At 42.3% G+C, this 23,307-nt stretch overlaps 3 protein-coding genes across 6 annotated transcripts in view; all 3 read left to right on the forward strand.

Moving 5' to 3' along the window:
* Positions 1 to 10,373, forward strand: part of LOC130193269 (E3 SUMO-protein ligase PIAS1-like) — a 49,764-nt gene extending 39,391 nt beyond the window's left edge. The window contains exons 4-13 of one of the 2 annotated variants that reach the window (XM_056413726.1): positions 1 to 74; positions 271 to 405; positions 1,357 to 1,462; positions 1,700 to 1,773; positions 2,019 to 2,179; positions 2,945 to 3,078; positions 3,437 to 3,653; positions 4,337 to 4,476; positions 4,994 to 5,034; positions 6,066 to 10,373. The exon at positions 1 to 74 is cut by the window's left edge and continues 65 nt beyond it. In XM_056413726.1, coding sequence (XP_056269701.1) covers positions 1 to 74; positions 271 to 405; positions 1,357 to 1,462; positions 1,700 to 1,773; positions 2,019 to 2,179; positions 2,945 to 3,078; positions 3,437 to 3,653; positions 4,337 to 4,476; positions 4,994 to 5,034; positions 6,066 to 6,422 — 1,439 coding nt within the window. In that variant the 3' untranslated portion in view covers positions 6,423 to 10,373. The remainder of the gene's footprint in view (positions 75 to 270; positions 406 to 1,356; positions 1,463 to 1,699; positions 1,774 to 2,018; positions 2,180 to 2,944; positions 3,079 to 3,436; positions 3,654 to 4,336; positions 4,477 to 4,993; positions 5,035 to 6,065) is intronic. The other variant, XM_056413727.1, reaches the window with a different exon arrangement.
* A 352-nt stretch (positions 10,374 to 10,725) lies between these two features.
* On the forward strand, positions 10,726 to 11,852 carry rxfp3.3a1 (relaxin family peptide receptor 3.3a1). Its single transcript, XM_056413740.1, has one exon. It carries the CDS (start codon positions 10,726 to 10,728, stop codon positions 11,710 to 11,712), a length of 987 nt encoding a protein of 328 aa, XP_056269715.1. The 3' UTR covers positions 11,713 to 11,852.
* A 3,424-nt stretch (positions 11,853 to 15,276) lies between these two features.
* LOC130193275 (mortality factor 4-like protein 1) lies at positions 15,277 to 22,980 on the forward strand. Of its 3 annotated transcripts, XM_056413737.1 has the most exons (13): positions 15,281 to 15,448; positions 15,885 to 15,931; positions 16,044 to 16,111; positions 16,213 to 16,299; positions 16,526 to 16,606; positions 16,805 to 16,830; positions 17,312 to 17,400; positions 18,106 to 18,207; positions 18,733 to 18,821; positions 20,063 to 20,235; positions 20,484 to 20,591; positions 20,840 to 20,924; positions 22,423 to 22,980. In XM_056413737.1, the coding sequence occupies exons 1-13, from the start codon at positions 15,409 to 15,411 to the stop codon at positions 22,505 to 22,507; spliced, it is 1,080 nt and encodes a 359-aa protein (XP_056269712.1). In that variant the 5' UTR covers positions 15,281 to 15,408; the 3' UTR covers positions 22,508 to 22,980. The 3 variants fall into 3 exon arrangements, with proteins under 3 accessions (XP_056269713.1, XP_056269712.1, XP_056269714.1); XM_056413739.1 differs by lacking the exon at positions 20,484 to 20,591 and having other exon boundaries at positions 15,286 to 15,448; XM_056413738.1 differs by lacking the exons at positions 20,840 to 20,924; positions 22,423 to 22,980 and having other exon boundaries at positions 15,277 to 15,448; positions 20,063 to 20,571.
* The last annotated feature ends 327 nt before the right edge of the window (positions 22,981 to 23,307 follow it).

Here is a 23,307-nt window from a genome sequence, read left to right on the forward strand (position 1 = left end):
CCAGCTGTCCTCAGGAAGACCATTTCCCACCCAATCTGTGTGTGAAAGTCAACGGGAAGCCGTGTAACCTGCCGGTAAAGAGGCTCCGCCTTCATCAGATAGACAACCGGCAGAACGCAGCTTTGTTGTTCTTTCACGACTCAACTCGGTCTTTTCATTTCACTTGTACGACCTTTCCTGCCTTGTGAATTAGAATTTTTGAATATTCACAAATAAAAAGGCACATTTTTCATTCTCTCCCCCCCTCTCATATTCATGTCGGACATCTAGGGTTATCTTCCTCCAACCAAAAACGGCGTCGAGCCCAAGCGGCCCAGCCGGCCCATCAACATTACCTCACTGGTCAGATTGTCCACCACAGTCCCCAACACCATCGTGGTGTCGTGGACCGCCGAGATCGGAAGGGTAAGAACCAAAGTGTCACGGGTTCTAACAAAGGGGAGAGGGGGCTCTTTGATAATCAATGTTTCTTTAGTTTTTTTTCACTCACTTTTCTTTCTCAGTTTTTGTCAATTTGTGGGTTGTTTGTCTTGGTAAACATGGTATTCAGGTACAGTGTACAACACACAAAGAACAACAAGCATCAAACGGTGCTCATTCCAAGAAAAAAAAGAGGGGAAATAGGGATAATAATTAAAAAATCTAAGTTTTGATAAGTAATAAAGTCATCAAGTAATGTTACTTAACATTTGCTGATTTCAACCTCTCAAATGCTTAAATCAGATTCACTCTTTGTTTAGAGCGAGCCTTTTTCCACCTGCCTATATTTGTGTGTTTTTGGCACTGTGTCCACTATTTTTGCAGCTTCCTCTTGGAAGCGTGCTCGCGCATGCATGGGGGCGACACACAAAACGTCCCGAGCCCCGTAACATATAAGTAACAGGCAGAAGGCGGGCTCTCTGCAGAGACTTACATGACACATGTGATACTTGAGAGGGATTATTTTTTGGTATGACACAGATCCTGTTTAGTATACCCGTTAAGCCAAAATGTGAGAAAAAGTCTAAACATATAACACTGTGTGGACTTTAAAATAAAGTCAATGTTATATATTGTATTGATCTCATATTCTTGAGTTATTTTTAGTTGGGTGGCAGGAGACGGACATACTGGCCTTGAATTCCTTCCTTCCCTCGGCGCATCTTCACACGCGGCAGCACATACGAAGAGTCGTAAAAATGAGCTGAACACTACGTTGCATAAGACATCTTGCCTGCGGCCTTTCCTCCCGTGAAAGGACATTTTCTCTCCGCAGCCGGCCCAGGACGTGACAACAAAATGTCACCGGGTGAGATTTCAAGCGTCTTGTGTGCACTTTCTTTATTGACCGTAGAACGAATTCACGTGTGTTCGCAGAGTTACTCCATGGCGGTGTACTTGGTGAAGCAGCAGTCGTCCACCGTGTTGTTACAGAGACTACGAGCCAAAGGCATCAGAAACCCGGACCACTCCAGAGCCCTCAGTAAGAACGGGGATGCACTGATCCAGCATATCAAGGCTGATATTGACATCATGTATAAGCACTTTGAATACAGTTTTATTTCTAAACGAATTGTTTTCGACTGTAACTTTTCTTTTAAGCACATCTCTGGCTTCCTTTTATTCGACATAAAGACCTTGGGTTGTTTCTCTCTCACTCTTGTGTCTGTATGTATGTGTGTGGGTGTGTGTGTGTGTGTGTTTTTTTACTTACTTACAGTCAAGGAGAAGCTCACAGCCGACCCCGACAGTGAAATAGCCACGACCAGCCTTCGCGTGTCGCTGCTCTGCCCGGTAACCGGCGTGCTCTTTATGGATCTTGAGCCAGTGTTTAGAGATCCAGTCAAGCCGAGACGTGTCCGTCCATTCTTTCCTTTACACGTGTCTCAACATGCCCCGCCCCCCCCGCCCGCATGCCCCTCAGTTTGAGTTGTGCACACGCTCCGTCTCAACACCTGTCGAGCACCTTTTCCATGTGGGGTTCCAGCATGTGTGTGACATTTTTTTGCACGTGTGTGTGTGTGTGTGTGTGTGCGCAGCTGGGGAAGATGCGGCTGATGATTCCATGCCGGGCGCTGACATGCTCCCACCTGCAGTGCTTCGACGCCACGCTGTACATCCAGATGAACGAGAAGAAGCCCACCTGGGTGTGTCCTGTGTGCGACAAGAAGGCCCCCTTTGAACACCTCATCATCGACGGGTAAGGCCGCCACACCGGCTCCTCTCCATCCCACGAAGGACCTGTCAGGAAACAATAACTGTAACAATAACTTTATGGTTATGCGCCAAAACATCACATGTGTGTGTGTCTGCTTTGCAATACACATGATTCTGAAAGGAGCTGTTAAGGTTCATTCTCCAGTAAAAGTGTTAAACTCCATGATCGAAAACTGCTGCCTGTCTTTCATTTTTAATGCAGATCAACTTTTACGACATCATTAACTCATGACTCCCACAGGGTTCAAATACTGCACTCATACATTGTGATTTATATAAACTCGTATCAAAATAATCGAGAGCGTCACAGACGCACTTCCACCACTCGTTTATATGATTCATTTACATCATAATGTGAGGCCTTGTTAAAAAAGTTGAAAGTCTCTCTTGCACCTTCCGCCAAAAAAAGTTCCTCGTTTGTTTGTGAAAACATTCTTGGCAATAAACCTGTTTCTGATTCTTTCTGATGAGCACCCTGCAGGCTTAGAGGTCAATTTGAACGTGTTCATCCACGTCCCTGTCCTCGATGTTCAGGATGTTAAAAACACTCCCTGACTGTAACGTACAGATATTGAGGTATTCCTTCACACCCCTGAATCACAATGTTGACGTAAGTCTGTTTAGAGCAGAGTTATCGTCTTGAGGGGTGAACGGTCTTTTCCACCCAAAAAAACATCTGTGTGTGTTTGTGTACATTTCTGGGGGATAGGTTTGCCTCTGACATGTGTGTTTGTTTGCTTGTTCTCAGGCTTTTCGTGGAGATCCTCAACAGCTGCACAGACTGTGATGAGATCCAGTTCAAGGAGGACGGCAGCTGGGCCCCCATGAGGTCTAAGAGGGAAGTGCAGGAGGTCTCCTCTGCTTCCTATAACGGACTGGATGGTGAGAGACATTAATGAGGGATGAACACACCCACAGGGTGGGTCACAAACAGAAAGGCTGCGTCTATATGAAAGTCCATACGACAGCCTAGAAGTAATTAAAATAGGATTACAGAAAGATAGTAAGAAGTCTTTGTTCATGCCTTGTCAGTTTTAATTAGTTGAAGCGTCAATCATGATGCAACTGAGCAATGTGCCTGTCTCCATAGTAACAGACATACTGTATGTGTGCATTTTAGCACACGCACAATATTCAGCGTTGCTTTGATCATCTTTTTTTTTCTTCCGTCGCAGCCTCAGAGAATCCTGAACATGAGCACACAAAACACAAACTAACGTTTAGTGTTGCCGCTCGGCAGGTTCATGTCGAACGTCCGCGGGCTCGGACCAGCGGAGCTCGTCGTCGTCCGGCCACGGCGGCAACGACGGCAGCAACGGCAGGAAGGTGGAGGTGATCGACTTGACACTGGACAGCTCCTCGGAAGACGAAGGGCAGGACTCGCCGCCGCCGCCTCAGCCCCAACGAGCGTGTCCCTCCATGTCGCCGACCTCGCCGCCCATCAGCAACAACAAAGGGTCAGAGACACACCGAGGCGGTGCGAGGCCGGCGGATTTCATTTCTTTATTTCTTTATTTTTTTCCCGTTAAATGTGGAAACGGGGCTCGTTTTAGCTGCTCAGACGATAAGTTACGTATCTAGATGTTGATGATTCACGAGTTTTGCACCCGACACACAAGTTCTTAACTTCTTTAAATTGGATGCGTAGATCTAAAATGTTTTGCTCTGTGCACATAAGCATCATGAACACGACTGAAAGTTACGCCGGTCGTAATGCCACGTGTTTATAAAGTGAGTTAAATGCTTGACAAATCTTTCAGGATCACAACGGATCGTTAACCCGGCTAACAAACAGAGCTGAGGGAGATGGGGAGCTATTTTCATCTGGCCTAAATATTATAATAATATCTTCATTTGAGTCAAAGGTTTTAGCTCGTATGCATGGAAATTGTCGTTGGAGAAGTTAACAGTGACTTCTAAAGTAAAACGTATCATAAAATAAGGTTTTATGACCAATTTGAATTCATTGTGTGCATCTGTGCGCTGCTGCTGCATTTGAAGCCTGTTCAGGTTTGTGTTTTCGAGGTCAGACTGTGACTTACCAAATAAAAATGACGTCAAAGCAAAAAAGCCTCATTCTCGATGAGATGTCCTCTTTGACTCGCCATCTCTAACCCGCTCCCTTCGTGTCCGCCTCCAGAGTGTTGAACCTGCACCACCAGGCCTCCCCGGTGAGCCGCACGCCCAGCATGCCCGCCGTGGACACCGGCTACATCCCCCCCATCCCGCCGCTCATCCAGGACTACCGGCCCTATTACCACACGCCCAACGACCTGTCGGGTAAAGACCAACCCCGACCGGACCGGAGACGATGTCATGGGAGCGGCATGACATTCAAACATCTAATAAATTAGTTGAACTCAATTACTTCTACTCCTATCCTTACCAAGCAAGTCCATATGTACATTTTTACACCGATGGAAGGCAACCAAGTCGTCCAAATTATACGCGAGATCCCAAATTCTATATATATGTCTATATATATAATTAAATGTGCTTCTATAGCCATAAGAAGTAGTGACTTCATAAAGAATCAAAACAAGCAGATAAAGAATATTTGATAAAGTCATTTTCTAATGAACTCCATTGGGGAAAAACAGAAGTTTCAGATGTCAAAGGGCCTTTTGTTCTTATTATTTCGTTTTCTATAAAATGTCTAATGCTATTTTTTATTTCATTTTTGGTTGAGAAAGCCATTCCATCTCTCTCGCTGTCTCACATGCCCCGACCTTTAAAACACATGATGTGTTTGTTGGTGGATATTCTCCATTCACTCGGCCTGTGTTTGATTTTCCAGAGTTGAACTTCTTCTCTTTCCTTCAAAGCGACAATCATCAGGTACGTCAACACTGCATCGCGGAATTCCATCCTTGAAGACTGTCTACGGTTCATTTTAGAAGAATAAAATGTGTTGCGACTCTCTCCGTGGAACCAAATGTTATAGTTGTACTCACAAAACGACTTTCACTCCGCTCTGTTTTAGTGACATTATTTGAAACTAACATTTAAAGGGTTGGTTCTCCCCAAAATGTGCAATTTGAGCAAAGTCTCCGGAAGTCAGCTCATATTCTGGAGGAAGCAAAAAGAACGAGAACCAAAGGATCTGTAGTTCTTCATCGACGAGCGGTGACTCAGAGAACAACGTCTTCGTCCCTTTAAGCAACGTCCTCGCATTGGCAGTTATTTCTCCCAGCTGATTGGACAAATCTTTGAAGAAGTAATTCTACATAAAGCATAAGTTTTACCCAGTAAAGATGTGATGTATTCATTTCATTATAGCAGTCGGTGAGTATTTAATGTACGCGTTAATGAACTGGCAAACAAATCGGGGTCTGAACAGCAAACTGTGGGTTTGATGAATAACAAAACGCAGAGTTGTTAAAACCATCATTACCACCATTAGTGAGCTGAGCACAATCTAATTACATCGGAGTCCATCATAATGTGCTTTTAAACGTTCATTACTGTTGTAGATTGATTTGCAGGGTTCGTACGGTCATGGAAAACCTGGAAAAGTCATGGAATTTTAAAATGGAAAAAATTTTAGTCATGGAAAAAACTTATTATCATAAAAGTTTTAGAAAAGTCATGGAAATTTGTTAGAATCACATGTTCAGTTGAGCTCAAGTTCATGGAGTTTGAAATAATTAATGTTTTTTAAAGAAAGACGCTCAAAGCATACACTCTCAATACGCTACATTTTTTATTTTTATACCGAGATTTCAGTTTGGTCATGGAAATTTGGTTTAAAGTCCTGGAAAACCCTGGATTTGTGAACGACACTAGACTTCACCAGTTTATCCAAACTCAGCTTCCTTTTGTGCTGTTTATTCACTTTTGGCTCACTTCCTCCCCTCTCGGTTTTTCAGCATTACAACATGGTGATGGCAGCCGCGGCCGCCGCCTCGGCCTCCGATGACCACGAGCTGCTCCTCAACCGCTTCCTGCCCTACGGCACCTCCGCCTCCTCCCAGCTGTTCCTCGACCAATCGGGAGCCCCCTCGGCCGCCTCGCTGACCGCGCCCGCCAACGGGGCGAGCAACTCGGGCAGCAGCAGCAGCCTGGTGTCGTCGGGCAGCCTCCGCGACACTCACTCCACGCACTCGTCGTCGCACTCCTCGCACTCCTCGCACACGCACCCCGGGGCGGTGGCCAGCCGGAGCAGCGCCGAAGCGGCAGTGGCGGCTATTTACGGCGGGATACCCGACGTCATATCGTTGGACTGACTCGAGATGGGTCAAGACTTCCCTTTAGGTCCAGCGGCGATCCAGTGACAAAGCTTCTTTTTTTTGACTGCAGGGTAAAGTTTTGATCCAGAAAATAGACACGCCCCTCCCCCCACCCCCGAGTCATCAAACTGTGGATTGTGGAGTCGTATTGAGACTCAAGAAGAGCACTAAGATAAGGAGCGGGTTCAGACCTGAGAACAGTAAGGAGTCGTCAATCAGTTGTGAACATTCTGTTTGTAGACTGACTTCAGATCAGAACCTGTCCAGCATGTGGACCGGCGTTAACTGGTACCAAACCGGCACAAACAAGCAAAAACACAAAAGGAGGAAGGCTCTTTTTTTTTACTACAACGAGGAGCAGGCACCGTGTACAGAGAACAAAATATATTTTCCTCTTTTACTTTTGTACGTTAAATCGGGACATTTTTGAGTCTAGGGCGCTGCTTCAATCGCTGTTTTTAAGTGGAGGACTGAGGTTGTTTGTGTTTTTTTCTTCTTTTCTTTCTCTGTCACAAAAGCTCCTACATATGCCGGTTGCCACGTGGTTATGTTCCTCTTCTCTTTTATTCTGCTTTTACATGTGGTTTTATTTGCATTTCTATCACATGTACTTCAACTCTCTTTCTCTTGTTCTCACTTTCCTCCAGTTGATTTTTAAATTCATGGTGTATTATTTCTCTGTCCAAGAACACTGAATTTACATTTCATGTACTAATTCTATTATGCTTTTAAGTTATATATATTTAAACAGTTACATAAATATCCATATATATATGTATATATTTATATATGTATTTATATATGTATATACATATATTTATACATGTAGATATATATTTATATAAATATATATGAATATATATATATATTTAGAAAAACTATTTATGCATTCCCTTTGACCTTCAGGTTAATGCTGTGGGGAGTGTGCCGGTGGAAATTATAAATTTGTTTTTTTAATTTTCACTCGATTTCCAACTCCTCACAAAGACTCTGCCAGCATACAGCATTTAGAAATGGAGACTTTTCGACTATTTATAACTGCCAATTTAGAGTTCTGAGCTGGAAAAGTTTACGATTGTTTCCTTTTCTTTCTTTTCATTTTTCATTTTTGCACAATGCCAAAAACAAGATACGGTACCTATGTAAATTCTTACAGTAATCAGAGTGCAGTTGAATGTGTGTGTGTGTGTGTGTGTGTGTGCCACAGTGTTTCCACCCAACGGGGGTCCACTTCTTCCATTCCAGCTGGTCGTTCTTCAGAAACCTCGAATGTCCTTTCGGTGTCATCGTTCTCTTACTCGACAGTGCGGAAATCTCTTAAAGAGACAGGCGCCCATGGCGTGGGACCAAGTTTTAAACGAGTGCCTGTTTGTGCGCATGCTTCACGGCGTGTTTTTCGGAGGCTCGAGTTGAATGTCTTAAAATGGTGACCCGACGACCTCTGTTGAAGACTTGGCGTCGATGTGATGGAGCGAGAGACATCTCCGCATGCCAACTTGGACTGGGCACAAAGCCAGCGGGTTTTAGAAATGCGTGACCCGTCCGTAATCTGAACCAAACCCTTCGAGCTCGTCGGAGAAGTGTCAAAGCGAGCCGGGGCCCCTCATCCCGCTGGAACACAGAGGTCGCTCACGAATGTATCGGAGAGTTTTAAAAGTGCACACAGGGTTTTTGCTTAAGTTTCTGGGTTATCCAACAGAGGTTACAGAAGGTCATCTCACCAGTGGCATACAGTAGAACTGGTACCCGCCCAGTCGGCCCAGTCTGCGTGTCCTTGAAACGTTTCTTCTCGATTGTCCACTTCCAGATGTTCCGCTCACTTCAAAGCCTCATTATCCCCACCGCCATGAGCTCATCACCTCTGACTGCATCGCCTGACCTTCTGTCCTGACCTTCAGCTGACTGGGAGACTCACCCCCTCCCTCCATCCCTCCCTCCCTCCCTCCCTCCCGTCCTTCCTTGCTCTCTCTTCGCATCTTTTATTTGATTCCCTGTTCGACCTCCGGCTCTCACGCTGAACCGGAACCAGTCTCGTGTATTTCCTGTTGTTCAGTATTTTTTTATTTATTCGGTTTTCTTATTTCTATACATATAATATTTTTTACACATCGTTTGATTTCCAAGAGTGACCGGCCACTCGGGAGCTGTTTTAAACAAAGAAATGTTTTATTGCTTTTTATTAAATATGTATTTTATTATTTGTTGTTTGCCGGAAAGGTACGCTTTAGATCTGGGTCACGGAGAGACCTCTTGTGTATCTTCTTGGGAGCCGACTTGAGTGACGTATGAGAAGGATGAGAAGGGCACGCAGCGCATGTTTACTGTGCACGACTCACGGCGGTGTCATTCTGAATTCATTCAAGGGGTCTTATGAAGTCCTGCCGCTCACCAAGTCACTGCGAGTTCATGTGATTAACGGATTATGAATGAATGATCGCCTCAAAAGTGACTTCACACATTAATTAATATGACACCCAAATGATCTGGAACCTAGTTACATAGAAAAATAGCAGTAGTGAGTATTAGGAAATATGAAGGTGTTTTTTGTTTTGTTTTATCAAACTTGTTGTAAGTAATAAGCCATTGTCCCTGTCCAAAACCAATTTATTTAATATATATATATATGTATGTATGTATGTATATATGTATATATATATGTATGTATATATATATAATATACATGTATATACATGTATATATATATATGTATATATATATAGTTTCTCCTGTTACCCTTATGGGTTTTAGAGAAATCTCCTCTTTATTACGCTCCAGAAGCCACTTCATAACCCATTTGATGAGCTGAAAATATACCATCAATTGTTGTCTTTGCTCATTAAAAGGTGTTTGAGTAAAAGTGGAATGTAACTGGATTTCAGCAAATTCAGGGCATATATGAATTAATGTGTGGAGTAACGTTGAGTTCATTAACTGAATATTCAGTGTGTGTACACCTTTTCTTTAAAGAAGAGGTACCCAGACGCTTGACTAACAATCATCAGTGTTGACAAGGTGGTCACGGCTCATGAAATGCATTCTGGTCACGATGTAATGGATTTAAACTTCTTCTTTCCTCACGCAGCGCGCCGTGTAGGTTGCGCGCGGCTCCATCGTGCGCATGCGCAGTTGTTGGGTATCCGAGGGAGAAGTTGGGGGAGTTATGTTTTTTTAATTTTTTTTAATTTAAATTATAAAATATCAGGGTGCCTGTAGGGATGGATAAGCACAGAGGGCTGTTGCCATCTCGATCCCTTTCCAACTCCAAGCATTTTTTATTTGTTATGTTGCATCTTATGTGTGAGGACACTGGGAATAAGGCCACTATTATTAGTATTACTATTATTATTATTAGTTACTGGTACAAAAAGTGTTTTCACAACCTCCAGAGGCGAACGGTGCCGATCAGCTCCACTCTGTGGTTGTCATGACGTCTCACCGTAGATTTAAAAAAGAAGGGAAAAGTCAACCGCGTGTATTTGGTGTCTGTACGGAAAGCCGGAGGTTCAGATCCAAACGCGGGTGTTCGATGTCCGTTTGTATGCTTTTTGTGTGTCAGTTCAGAGCGAGAGAATAAATTAATTTATATATTTTTTAGAAGATGACAGCTGTACTATTATACGAATAAAAAAAAGGGACTGTGGCCAATAAAGAGTCTTACACAGCAGAAATAATCTAAAAGTCCGACTTAAGTCGACATCTGCACTCACTGCCTTAAAACATTCACAGGTTCTGTGTCACGGCTCTCATCCGAGAAAAAATCCTAACAAGTCTTTTCGAGGAGGGCGAGGAGAAGACGGTGTACAGTAGACCCTTGTCAGTTTGTACAAATATACCAAGTGAGAAAAAAAACAAATATTTATTACCTGCATTGAAGAAATTGTTTCCTTATTGAATGTTACCTGTTTATGTAGAAAAGTTTAGATGTAATAAAATGCATTCTGTAACTTCTTAGTGTTCTCCCTTATTTTTGTAATAAAATGGGATTCGTCCCTCTTTCTGGAGGATTGTAAACAGCATGTCATACTCTGAAGTGAACACTGGGTGGCAGCAGAGAGACGTGTTCTGCAACATGTCCCCTCGTTGCGATGGTACGAAACCAATTACGCACGCGTTGTCAACCCCGCGTGCGTAATTGGGGAGCATAAACATAACGGGAGAGGAGGGTGGGGGTTAGATATAGACGGAGGGTTTGGACTGGCACGGTGTACTTATGTGTTCCTCTCAGATCCGGCTCTACACTTGGGCACACACGTGTGATCCATCTTCAATATTGCTTGAACGCGTCTGAGCTGCTGGCGATATGCTTGAGGAAAACGAGAGCGTGTGTTGGAACAGTTCACTGGTTGAGGTCGACTGCTTCAGCAACCTGGAGGACATCGACGTGTCGGCCGACGGGAGCCTGCTTCTGAGGTTCCTCATCTGCTTCGTGTATTCTGTGGTGTGCGCGGCGGGGCTGATTGGCAACCTGCTGGTCCTCTTCTTCATCAGGGTCAAACCAGAGCGGAATAAGTCCACGGTGAACTTCTTCGTGCTCAACTTGGCGGTGACGGACCTCCAGTTCGTGCTCACTCTGCCCTTCTGGGCCGTGGACACCGCGCTGGACTTCAGCTGGCCGTTTGGAGACGCCATGTGCAAAATCATCCTCTCGGTCACCGTGATGAACATGTACGCCAGCGTGTTTTTTCTCACGGCCATGAGTGTGACCCGCTACTGGTCGGTGGCCTCGGCGCTGAAGAACAGCACCGCGCGCACGTCCTGCTCCGCCAAATGGACCTGCGTAATCATTTGGACACTGGCGTCTCTGGCGACTGCGCCGACGTCGATTTTTTCAACTCTCAGTAATGTCACCGGGGAGAAGCTGTGTTTGCTGAGGTTTCCCGGTGGGCAGTACTGGCTGGCAGTCTATCACATACAAAAGATACTTGTAGGTTTCGTGTTGCCGATGTCCATCGTGTCCATCAGCTACATCATGCTGCTGCGTGTCATCAGCCACCGGAGTATGAAGACCTGCAACCCCAAACGGAGGTCCAAAGTTACAAAATCCATCACCATCGTCGTGTTGTGCTTCTTCCTGTGCTGGATGCCGAACCAGGCCATCACCTTGTGGGGTGTGCTGGTCAAACTGAACGTCGCGAATTGGGACAAGGCGTATTACGGAGTTCACACATACGTGTTCCCCCTGACCGTCTGTCTGGCTCACACCAACAGCTGCCTGAACCCGATTATTTACTGCCTCATGAGGAAGGAGTTCAGGGATAAACTGAGGAGTCTCATACACAGAGGATGATAGTTTTTGTTTTGTTTTTTTGAGCTTTGTGAATGATTAAACATATTGACGCACAGGAACCAAGACCCACCGAGTGCGCACGGCGCGAGAGAGGAGATCAGCTGTCAGAGAGCCACGTTATGAATGATTACCTTGGCATTGAAAATGCGGAAGGTTATCTTTTGATCGCTGTGTATTTATTTATTTATTTATTTGTATGCGTGTTACTCGCATAACTCAAAAAGTATTCAACCGAATCGCATGAAATTTGGTGGGATGATTGGTTATTATCCGGGGACCATTTGATTAGATTTTGGGATCGATCGGGTCAAAGGTCAAGGTCATGAAAATGTCAATCTTCTTTTTACCATAGCGCGATACATTTTTATCTAATTGGCATGCAACTAATGCCAAAATCTTCATAATTCAATGCCCAATCTTGTGATATACGACATGTCATAATGACCACAATATCCGGTATCAAGTTACATCAATTTACAGTTCCCCACACTCTCATGCCAAGTACCAAAAAAGTGGCTGCGGCGAAGGTATGCGCTCTACCGAGTGCCCGTTCTATGACTTGTGGTTTCTTTTAAAGTTGCTAAATGCGAAATTCTGAGTATTAATAGAAGCAAATACCCTTTGCTATGTGAATATTTAGTGGAGTATTGTTCACCTGAGTCTAGCCCCCATAGAGCAGATAACAAAGCTGAAATTAAAAAGGAATATGTATTTTCTTCATAATTGTTCCTCTCCTTGTTGGTACGTTTATTTAAAGAATAATAAGTGAGTAAATGATCCATTTCAACACCAGCAGCTGGGTAACGTATATCTTTAGTCTCAGTCGGATGAACAAGCAGGACAACAGGGATGTTGTGTATCTCTCACTACACTTCCCCAGGACTCTGTGAAATATCGACCAGAAGCTGCGTACACTCTGATGCTTAGTGTCACATGACTGCCTCTGGAGTCTTTGCTGACGCTTCCATCCTGGCACCCTGTGGGTCTCGTAAAGGTGAGCGCCATGGCACTTAGTGGACGGATCACAAATGATGACATTTTGGAGAAAACAGTATAGAATATTCTCCCAAGACAACGAAATTGCTCACAGTAATACACATATTTCCAAGAACGGAGGCCATGGATGTAAAAACATCCCTCTGATGAACCCCAATCATTCCCAGCCGTTATGACTCATAAGGAGAATCGCTCTTGCTTGGCACGTTGGGAGTGCTTTTTGCCGTTATGCCTTCCGATTGAATTTGCCGCTTGTTATTGCTGCAATAAACATGAACTAAAGGGGAAAAACTACAAAAAGGAACATGAGCAAAGAAAATGAAAACCATGCAGAGTTCAACAAATACATTAAAAATACACTATGATTGTTTCTTTCATTTCTAGGATACGAATGCACTGCTATTTGAAGTACTATTGAGAATCTGAAATAGAGCTCAGCCTTTACATGTTGGTAATTCAAATGTTCTGGCAGATAATTAAAAACATTTTTTTCAAAGGCCTTCAAATCCATTATGTATGTTCTAGAACAAACTAAAAATAGTACACTTCACATAATGGTCCTTTCTTTAATATTCTACAGGAAAATGTACAAAACACTAAAAGTCTGTAATATTGTCAATATTCATGCATCTATCTGTGAGTAGCATCTTATATCAAGATGCTGCTTTATATACAGTCTTTTATGAATATGAATTATATAATAGTATTATTAGGAATACTTTTACATCTTCAGATTGTCAAGAAATATTTGGTAATTGTACCTCTGGGCCTCGATATGCATTCAATTAAATTTAAATTTAAACTTTTTACAAATCCCTCCTGATTCCTCATTTAACCTGGTTTCACATTTCACTAACTGTCTCTACTCAACTATGCCAGAAAAAGATTCAGTAGGAGTTTTAGGTCCTAAAAGTTGTAAAATGCTCTCATAGCCAAGAGTTATTTTTCTTATTTTTCTTAGGAGAGGTTAAAGGAAACGCTAGTGACTTATATTCTTTCAAACTAATCACAAACAAACCAAGGTTTATGTTTTCTCCATCTACTTATTGTACTATATTAGTTTATATGTATGTTTATTCCTATCACTTTCTATCAATTCCTATTGTTATACTTATATTTACTTGATATAAACTTATATATTTATTTGCTCAATACATTTCCATGAATCTAAGTCTTTCCTAAGCGAACCTGAAACTTTCATTTGTGTTGTGTTTCATCTTTATTTATTCGTAACCAGTAACATATACATCTGAACACAAGCTCACATTGGTTGCCTTTATTATCACAACAACATTATTCAAATAGCCCTTGTGGTTGCAGAGATATGCCCTTTTTAGTTTGGGTATGTTATTTTGAGCGGAGACCTAAAAAAAATGTTTACAAAAAAAAATCAAATACAACATGAGAGCAAGTCATTACTGACAGGGTCATGGGTTTCCCATAAACTGTATTTGACAGTTCCTAAATAGTTTAGAGAGTTTGTTCTGCCTCCCCTGAGTCTTTTTGACATTGTATAATGATTCTTCGCCTTTTCTCAAAGTTATTTATCATTAATCTATACAGGATCATTTAATAAAGTAGTATTTTAACTTGAAATAGATGCATATTATTTGAACTGATGAAAAGAGTTTTATTGCTATCGGGCGGAGACTTAATGACACTTGTCTTTATATGAGAACTGCTTTGGACTCAGAGGGTTTGATCTAACACAACAGTCCATCGAAGGGGATTGAACCCGATGCGACGAGCTTCATTCTGACTCCACATCTTGGTATTCCTGCTTGTTTTTGCTTAATTTGTCTTCCAATAGCAACAATTAGAAAAAGTGACACATATATGTATACGTATGTTGTATTGTGTCTTTTATCCTGTACTGTTTGCTATCGTTTGGTTTGTTATGATCCATCGAGGGACTGCAGATGCAAATTAGCTGTAGCTACAATCTGGCATCAAATGGTGACATTTATGTTTTAACTGTACATGGTCCCTACTAAAGATAAATAAATAAAATATCTGTGGGTGGATCTTCAATTTGATTAAATATAAACGTGAGATTAAGACTACATATGGTGTCTACTTTAATCATTTGAGCCATTTGATGGTATATCAGTGCAATTAAAAACACGACAGAGAAGTACGTCAAATATATAATTCACATGACAATGAGAAAACTTGCAAAGTTCAGACTTCATGAGAAAAAAAACAAAAGTACAAAGGCCCCCTCGCAATATACAGAGATAATACTCAAAAAAGTTGTGCATTAATGTACCATGTTAAGACATTAATGGGCCATAGCAGAATATGTTCACAGTGTCATATTAGTACTTTTACTGGAAGGATCTGAACCATGCTGTGCTGTGTGCTCCTTTAATGAACATACAATTGAAATAAAATCTAAATATCAATAAAATCAAGTTAAAATTCTAATTGCATTGGGGATAAAAAAACATGTGTTTTATGTTTGCGTGTAAATACCACCAGTTAGTGCTGTGAAGGCTTCCAGTTTTTCCGAGTTCCAGCAGGAGTCCCCTGAACGCACCGCGGTCTCCCGGGTGGTCATGTGACCCAGCGGCGGGCGGGCCATTCTCAGCTTCTCCTTCGCTCTTAGCACCAATGTCGGAGGTGTTTGCGCCTGGAAGAAATGGACTCTGGCAATGCACGAATGTGATCGTTCAGAGATCCGATCCGTTGAGTCTGTGAATGGCGCCAAAACAGGACCCTAAACCTAAATTTCAAGAAGGTGGGCAACGTCACAGAGGAGGAAAGCGGGTTGATGGTCGCCTGGAGGGGGGCGGGATTGTTGTTGTTGTTGCTGCTGCTGCTGGTGTTGCTCGACAATAGTGGTCTCCAGGGGGGGGCACGGAGCCCACATGGCTGTTATTACCCCCCCTCGGCGTGGAGAGTCACTGTAAACACACTCCAACTCCACTTAGCTCGCAGCTCGTCGCCTCAAAACGAAGCTGTTGGTGTCAAAACGTGAAGCTAACGGGCAGCTAGCTCGTTGTTTATGCGACGCATGCGCGCAGCGGTCCCCCAGCTGACAGCTACTGTCGCCGAAGCGACGTCAGTCCAGTTGGCGTCGGTATAAAATGTGTCCAAACATCCCAGAGAGGCCGAACCAGAGCGTACTCTTGAATACATGTCGTGTTTGTAACTATCTGCTCGTGTGTTTCCAGGTGAAAGAGTCCTGTGCTTTCATGGGCCATTGCTCTATGAGGCAAAGGTTTGTTACACACTAACGTGTTGCTTATTACTGGATTATTAACTGCAAAACCAATGTGAGGCAACAAGTGACAGACCTGTGTGTGTGTGTGTGTTTTCTTGTGTTTTCACAGTGTGTAAAGATCAACATAAAGGAGAAACTGATTAAATACTTCATTCATTACAGCGGATGGAACAAAAAGTGAGCATCTTGGTTTGGATATATCATTTCATTTTGCTTGCTCACTAAAAGATCCTCTGCCGCGAATACCATTTTTCAACCGTTGGCGTTTCTGTTTGCAGCTGGGATGAATGGGTTCCTGAAAGCAGAGTTCTCAAATATGTTGACAGCAACCTTGCGAAACAAAAAGAGCTTCAGAAGGCCAATCTGTAAGTTTCCCTTCCTGCGTGCACCAAAGGAGCGAGATGTTAAAGAAGTGGGTTTTCTGGTGTCACTTCCTGGTGTTCAATATGTTGTAATTCTTCCCTAAATAGCATAAATAGTAACACAGATTTAGTAGTAGTTGCTTCACAAGTGCTCTTGACGTTATAGTGTATGGACAAATGTTAGAAATCATTTATTTGATCCTCACATGATTTTGTTTTCCTCCCCCAGGGACCATTATGTTGAGGGAAAGATGAGGGGTTTAGCACCAAGCAAGAAGATTGCTGCTGTGCAGCAGAAAATTGTTGATCTGTAAGTGTGCACATGTTTTTCACCTCCTGTCACTCAACATATTGGAAACACATCGTGTATAAATATATATTGAATGAAGTATAAAGTATGTGTGTGTGTACTGAACATAGTCCCTCTGCAGGAGGAACCCACAGAATACGAGTGTCACATCACAGCGTCCTTATTTACTAACTTCCTCTTTTTTGTCTTGCATCCTAGGAAAGTGAAAAAGGCAAAGCAGAAGAGTGAGTATAACGTTTCTGCGCCACATGCTCTTTATGTTCATCTAAATATCACACGTTTGAAGGACGTTTGCTTCTCTCAAAATGAGATCAATAAAGTATCACAATGAAATATTCTCAGCACGTTAGAAATTGCAAAGATGTCCCATCAGTTGTTCTTCGAGGATGTTTGTGCTTTACGGCGAGCATCGTGAATGTTACCACTCAGAGCCCCCCTCTGATAACAGCAAACAGTTGTCGTCATCAGGTAATAGATTTGTAATGACGCGACATAAAGCACATTTTCAGGGGAACCACAGCGTTACGTAATTTTCAGGCACGCTGTGAAGCTCCTAGTTTTCTGCTTGAGGTCGTTTACCTGCTCATCCCTCGTGCCTCAACGCTCTCCCCTGTGTCGGGGAAATTGTTATGGATTTTGCAACGACCTGCCCGACTTTCATTACGTCATCATTTCCAAGCCGTATCGGGTGTTTTTGTTTTGCAGCCCCAGGGCCGGGTGAAGGCACCAGCAGCGGAGAAACGCCGCAGGGACCCCGGAAGAAGAGGGCTCGGGTCGATCCCACTGTGGAGAGTGTACGTACCGTCAGTTACTGGGAACCCGGGGGACACGCATGACTGATTATACAGATTAAACATGGCATTTTGTTTACGTTTAAAGCTGGGGTAATATTACCAACGTAGTTTTTAAAAGGAGTCACTTAGATCATTAGGCTTCTGATTGAAACCACAACTGAGCATTTGAATCAAAAGGTGGTGCTGGCGGAGCGTCGTTCCACAGGTGGAAACGTATTGAAAAATTAGGGGTAAAATGCCCTTTGGAATTTTGATATTTAGAACATTTGACCGATGCCCCCTACGGGCCACAGCAGGTATTTGTCTTGCTTTATTATCTTTGAGCATCGATTTCTTTCTGGTGAATAAATAAAGTTTTACACAGAGCGATAAATAGCCCCATGCAGTCATTAAAAGATAATATACAATTTCGAGCAGCAGGAAAGAAGTGTCGATAACGCAACTTATTTACACAAACACAATTTTGCATTCACTCATATGCATTGCCCCTGCATTATTTTTAAAGTACAAGATCTTGATATAATTAAGTTACGTTAAAATAAATATAATAATGAAAATATGAAGAAGAAAAAATGGAATACCTGCATTTTACTTCTTTTTTTTTGAGAGAGAGAACTGCGAAAATGTTCTCGGAGAAGGAGACTCTTCCCTGCTCCCCAAACACCCGTTATCATTAATAATCAATACTTCACAATGTGTGTCCAGGAGGAGATGTTCACCAACCGCGTAGAGGTGAAGATGAAGATTCCTGAAGAGCTGAAACCCTGGCTGGTGGACGACTGGGACCTCATCACCCGACAGAAACAGGTGTGTGTGGGGGGGGGGGGACAGACACATACATACAAACAAACAAAAGTTAAAGTTTGATTTACCCTCAGAGACGATGAGCTGGGGTGGTTTGACATTTTGCTCCAAAAATTTAAATCCACCTGTGACAAAAATAATTCAATGATATAAATTCCTAAATAACAAACATGTGAATGTACTTAAATGATCTTGGACTTAACCACTGTGTCAAAACCAGTATCATTCCTGAACCATTTGATCAAGAAATGCTTAAATCCTCTCAGAAGGGAGACTGACTCCTTTTCTTATAGCATTTGTAGAATCCAATCTGTTGTTGATATGAAATTGGACCCCCCAAAAAAAATTTACATTACTGACCAAAATCCTGCCATGAAAACTCAACAGGTGGTAGAAGCTGACCTCTTCCATGTGGCACCGAGGGGACATCGAATTGAGAATGATATGCTTGAAATGACGTTGAAATGGAGGAACACTGACGTTTCCTCAACGCTTGTGACTAAATGAAGGTTTTTCTGTCGCTTCCAGTTGTTTCATCTGCCTGCTAAGAAGAATATAGAGACTGTTTTGGAGGATTATGCAAACTATAAGAAATCGAAAGGAAACTCGGATAACAAGTAAGAACAAACACTCTGACTTTCTTCAAATGATTTTCATGTAGTCCTCCCCCCCCCCCATCAATTTCCTTCAAGTTTAACTTTAGGATTTTTCAATCTGTCTTTTTTAATCTGGACCCCCGTGTCCTGTGTAATTGTATCTAAGAGACTAATGGGGAACAACAATTGATCCAGTACTGTGAGAGAGCTGCTGCAGGTGTGCTTGATTAAGACTTTGTTAGACACCAATAAATAAGCGAAAGGTACAAATCGATGCATTTTACTTCTCTGTAGTGTCCTTTTCATCATGTCAAATTTATTATAACATTTGTGTTTATCGGTTGCAGAAATAAGCACTCTGTGGACGCAAAATGAATTTGAAGGCCGTTTTGCCACAGCCGGTTGATACAATCGTTATTATTCACAAAAACATTGGAACATTTGGTTGAAAGTTTTACTTTACAACTGAAGTTGGTACCTTTTAAAAAAAACAAAAATGTAATATCTAATTTGCTCAAATGGTCAAAATATCCTGAAAGTAGCGCACGAGGCAGTTGCCTCCGCCTCCTCTCGGTGCTCCTAATGTCATTGGTCAGATTCCACTGCGCCTGGAGGAAAACAACCAATCAGAGGAGTCTTGTCAATCACTGGGCATCGCCGATTTAAATATGAATCAATATTCTGTGACTGTATAACCTATTTCTTGCTTCAAATAGAGTAGCGTTTAGCTGTACAATGAGGAAGATTGTGACGCACTGGTCTACAGCACTTAGTTTGGGCTCCACGGTCACAAAAGTTCTCATTTTCCAGCCAAACAGTCTTTTCAATTCCACAAGGGGCACAAAGAGTGCAGAGGAAACCGATGTTCTCACAGAGCAATTGCCTCCTTCAATTAAATGGATAAAAGAGTTTACGCGATCTGGTGCAATTTAACCAGCATGGCACCACTTATGCAAAATTGCCTCAGACATGAATGAAGAATGTTTTCACAGCAACTCATACATGCTGCTGGACATTATCCCCAGCATGCAACATTTCTATAGAAACTTAATTTCAGTAAGTTCGAAGAAAATCGCCTTTCTACAGTTGGATTCTTGCTTGAAACACAAAAGAAATGCAATGAAAAGCACATCCAGTTTAAGCTCAGTGGACAAACGCACCCGAGCTCGATGATGGCTTCCATTGGTTTCCGTTCGCAAGAACGTTTTCTGAAAACTCGGAAAGTCTCTGGAGAAATATGTGCCTCCCTTCTCTCCCCTCAGGGAGTACGCGGTCAACGAGGTCGTGTCGGGGATTCGGGAGTACTTCAACGTCATGCTGGGCACTCAGCTGCTTTACAAGTTCGAGAGGCCGCAGTACGCCGAGATCCTGGCTGAACACCCGGACATGCCCATGTCGCAGGTGTACGGAGCGCCACACCTGCTGCGTCTCTTTGGTAGGGAGGGAGGGCACACACACACACACACACACTTTATTTCATCATCAAAAAACAGACAAACCTTTGTAGTTGTATCTGCGTGTACTTTTTCAATTGAATCCCTCAAATATATATGTGTGTGTGTATATATCCAAGTAAAATCATGTATTCTGCAGCAGCAAACTGCATATTATTTTGAGTGCCCAGTTCTGGCTTCAGTTATGGACCTCTCGTGGTTTCAGTAATTCACTTTTTCCTCAGAACAGCTTTTCATTGCCAGATTTGTACGGCCACGGACCTCCTGCCAACTCCTCCTAACGCCGTGGAGAACGCAGCCGAGTGCTCCGCAGACCCGGCTGCTCCACGAGCAAATAGTTTGTTCACTTTGTGTTTTGGAGGCTGTGTCTGGCACACAGAGAACGAGAGAGCGAGAGACACACACACACTCAAATTGACATTTGCACAATAATTAAATGAAACATTTGAGAGTCTCTTTTCAGTCTCCTTCTGCACTACTCCTTACACATTACTCCTCACACGCGTCTCCTTCTGCGTTACTCCTCACACATTGCTCCTCACACGCGTCTCCTTACACGTTGCGTCTCCTTCTGCTCCCCAACAGTTCGGATTGGAGCCATGCTGGCCTACACGCCACTGGACGAGAAGAGTCTGGCTTTGCTGCTCAATTACCTCCAAGATTTCCTCAAGTAAGGTTCACCTCCCACCTCAGAGCCTCCATGTCATGTTCAGAAATGTTATGCCCATGTTCATATTAGTGCAGCCCGCTGGTTGAGAATGCTAAAAGCATGAAATCAAGTTTTTGTTTTACCCTAAAAAAGGTTTTTATTTATAGCTTCAACTGACGCACAGCTCTACAGTTTGGGTTCCGATTATCCTTTATGGTTTCAGACATAATTTATCAAAAACACTGCAGACATATTCACAACATGTAGGAATTGTACATATTCAAGTCTGTTTCACTCATTCAGTCTAATTGCTTAATTATCTTGCACCAGACATGTAAATTGATTGATGGTAAACACATTATTCTCTTCAATAATTACACTGCCGACTTTACTTTACTCAAACCACTTCCATTAATGCTGTTAAACCGCATCAAACATCTGTAGAGCTCCGTGTTAATTCAGTCTGCTCTCCAGGCTAGAAAAATAACAAAGCTGCATTCATAGTTTATAAAACATCAAGGAAGGCTTTCTTGTTGTGAACATATTTATTGAGGCAAACACAACTGTAACTAGAATGGGCACTCGGTAGAGTGCATACCTTCGCCTGTCACAAGATTGGGCATTGAATTATGAACATTTTGGCATTAGTTGCATGCCAATTGGATAAAAATTGACCGTGCTATGGTAAAAAGAAGATTTTGACCTTTCCATGACTGACCCGATTGATCCCAAAATCTAATCAAATGGTCCCCGGATAATAACCAATCATCCCACCAAATTTCATGCGATTCGGTTTAAAACTTTTTTTGTTATGCGAATAACACGCATACAAATAAATAAATAAATACACGGCGATCAAAACATAACCTTCCGCATTTTCAATGCAACGGTAATAATGTCACTCAATCCCCCACCTAGCCACATAAGTCATGTATAGGATTTTCTACATGTGTGTTTTTCCATTCAAAACTAAAAAGAAATACAAAATGATGTTTTTCCGTCTCAGTTTTATAATTGTCCACTCCCCAGTGGATAACTTTGAGTCCTGCAAACTGAATTGTAATTGAATGTGAAACGTGTTTTTTTCACATCTTGTTGTTTATCCAGAAAAAGCTCATATTCAACAGAACAAGACTCCTCTTGGACTTTTCATTTGACAAGTTGGACGATTGAGTGATAATCTTCGCTTCATTTCACGCCTATTGAGCTCATCCCCTTCTGGAGGCCGACAGCCTCACTATCCCATCTTAGGCACACACACACACACACACACACACACACTTACTGTAAATATTGTGTTGTTTTTTATTTGTAAATAGTGTACTTGACATTCCTGCTGAGCATTGCCACTTTCATTTCACTGCACACCCTGTGTGTATGTGAATCTTGAATCTTGAATCTCTTGAATCATCTAAAGCTTATTTTGTATATTTTAGAGACTTGTTTTGGACATAACTGTTGAGGGACAAATATTACATCAACGTTTAGCAATGACGATCCATTTTGACATTTTCTCCAGGTATCTGGTAAAGAACTCATCCACCCTCCTGAGTGTCACTGATTATGAGGTCGCGCCCGCTGAGTACCACCGCAAGGCCGTGTGACACCGTTCTCCCACCACACAGACAACAAACTTTACTTCCCCTGTGAGTGCAGACTCCGATGACATTTGTTTTCCCTTGAACTGATCCGCTCCTTCCACAAAAAAGGTCTCAGGAGCTTGTCACAGTTAAGTAAAAATAAAAAGTTTGTTTGTTTGTTGAATCTCTCTCTTTTATCTCTCTTTATCCTTTTCCTGTCACTTATTTGGAAAGTCGCAACATTTTTTAAAAAGTATTTTTCTTCTGTTGACAAGTTAATCTTTCCACAAGCAGCTCTTAGGTGTTTTTTTGCATTCCACCCGATAGATGTGTTACCGTTGCATGTCTGTATTTATTAATGTTCGTTCTGCCACACAAGGTGCAATTTATTGCTGGATCACATGGTCATCACTCAACAGTTGGTGTTTTTGTATCTGTATCTTGTTCATTTGTATCAATTTGTAAAAAAATAAATAATAATGTTTCTATACAATTTACATAGTTTGCTGTGTTTTCTTATCATAAAATATCTTATATTAAAAATATAAATGATTTGTCATCACTGTTCAACATGCAATGTCAATTGTCTGAAAGACATCTGTAAATGCTGAATTGATGGCTAATTCAATAAATAAAAATATACAATTGTACATAAATGAAATACTTCTCAATAACCGGTGGCTGAAGAAACGCGTGCAGCCCATCAGAAGGGGACAGCAACTGTGGCAGTGTTTCCATGGTAACGCTGTTGCCATGGAAACAAGGACAAAAACATGGAGGCAACAAATCCAATCAGAAAAACGTAAAACATATTTTTATTTATT

Source organism: Pseudoliparis swirei, chromosome 4 (genome assembly GCF_029220125.1).
Source record: "Pseudoliparis swirei isolate HS2019 ecotype Mariana Trench chromosome 4, NWPU_hadal_v1, whole genome shotgun sequence".
NCBI lineage: Eukaryota > Metazoa > Chordata > Actinopteri > Perciformes > Liparidae > Pseudoliparis > Pseudoliparis swirei.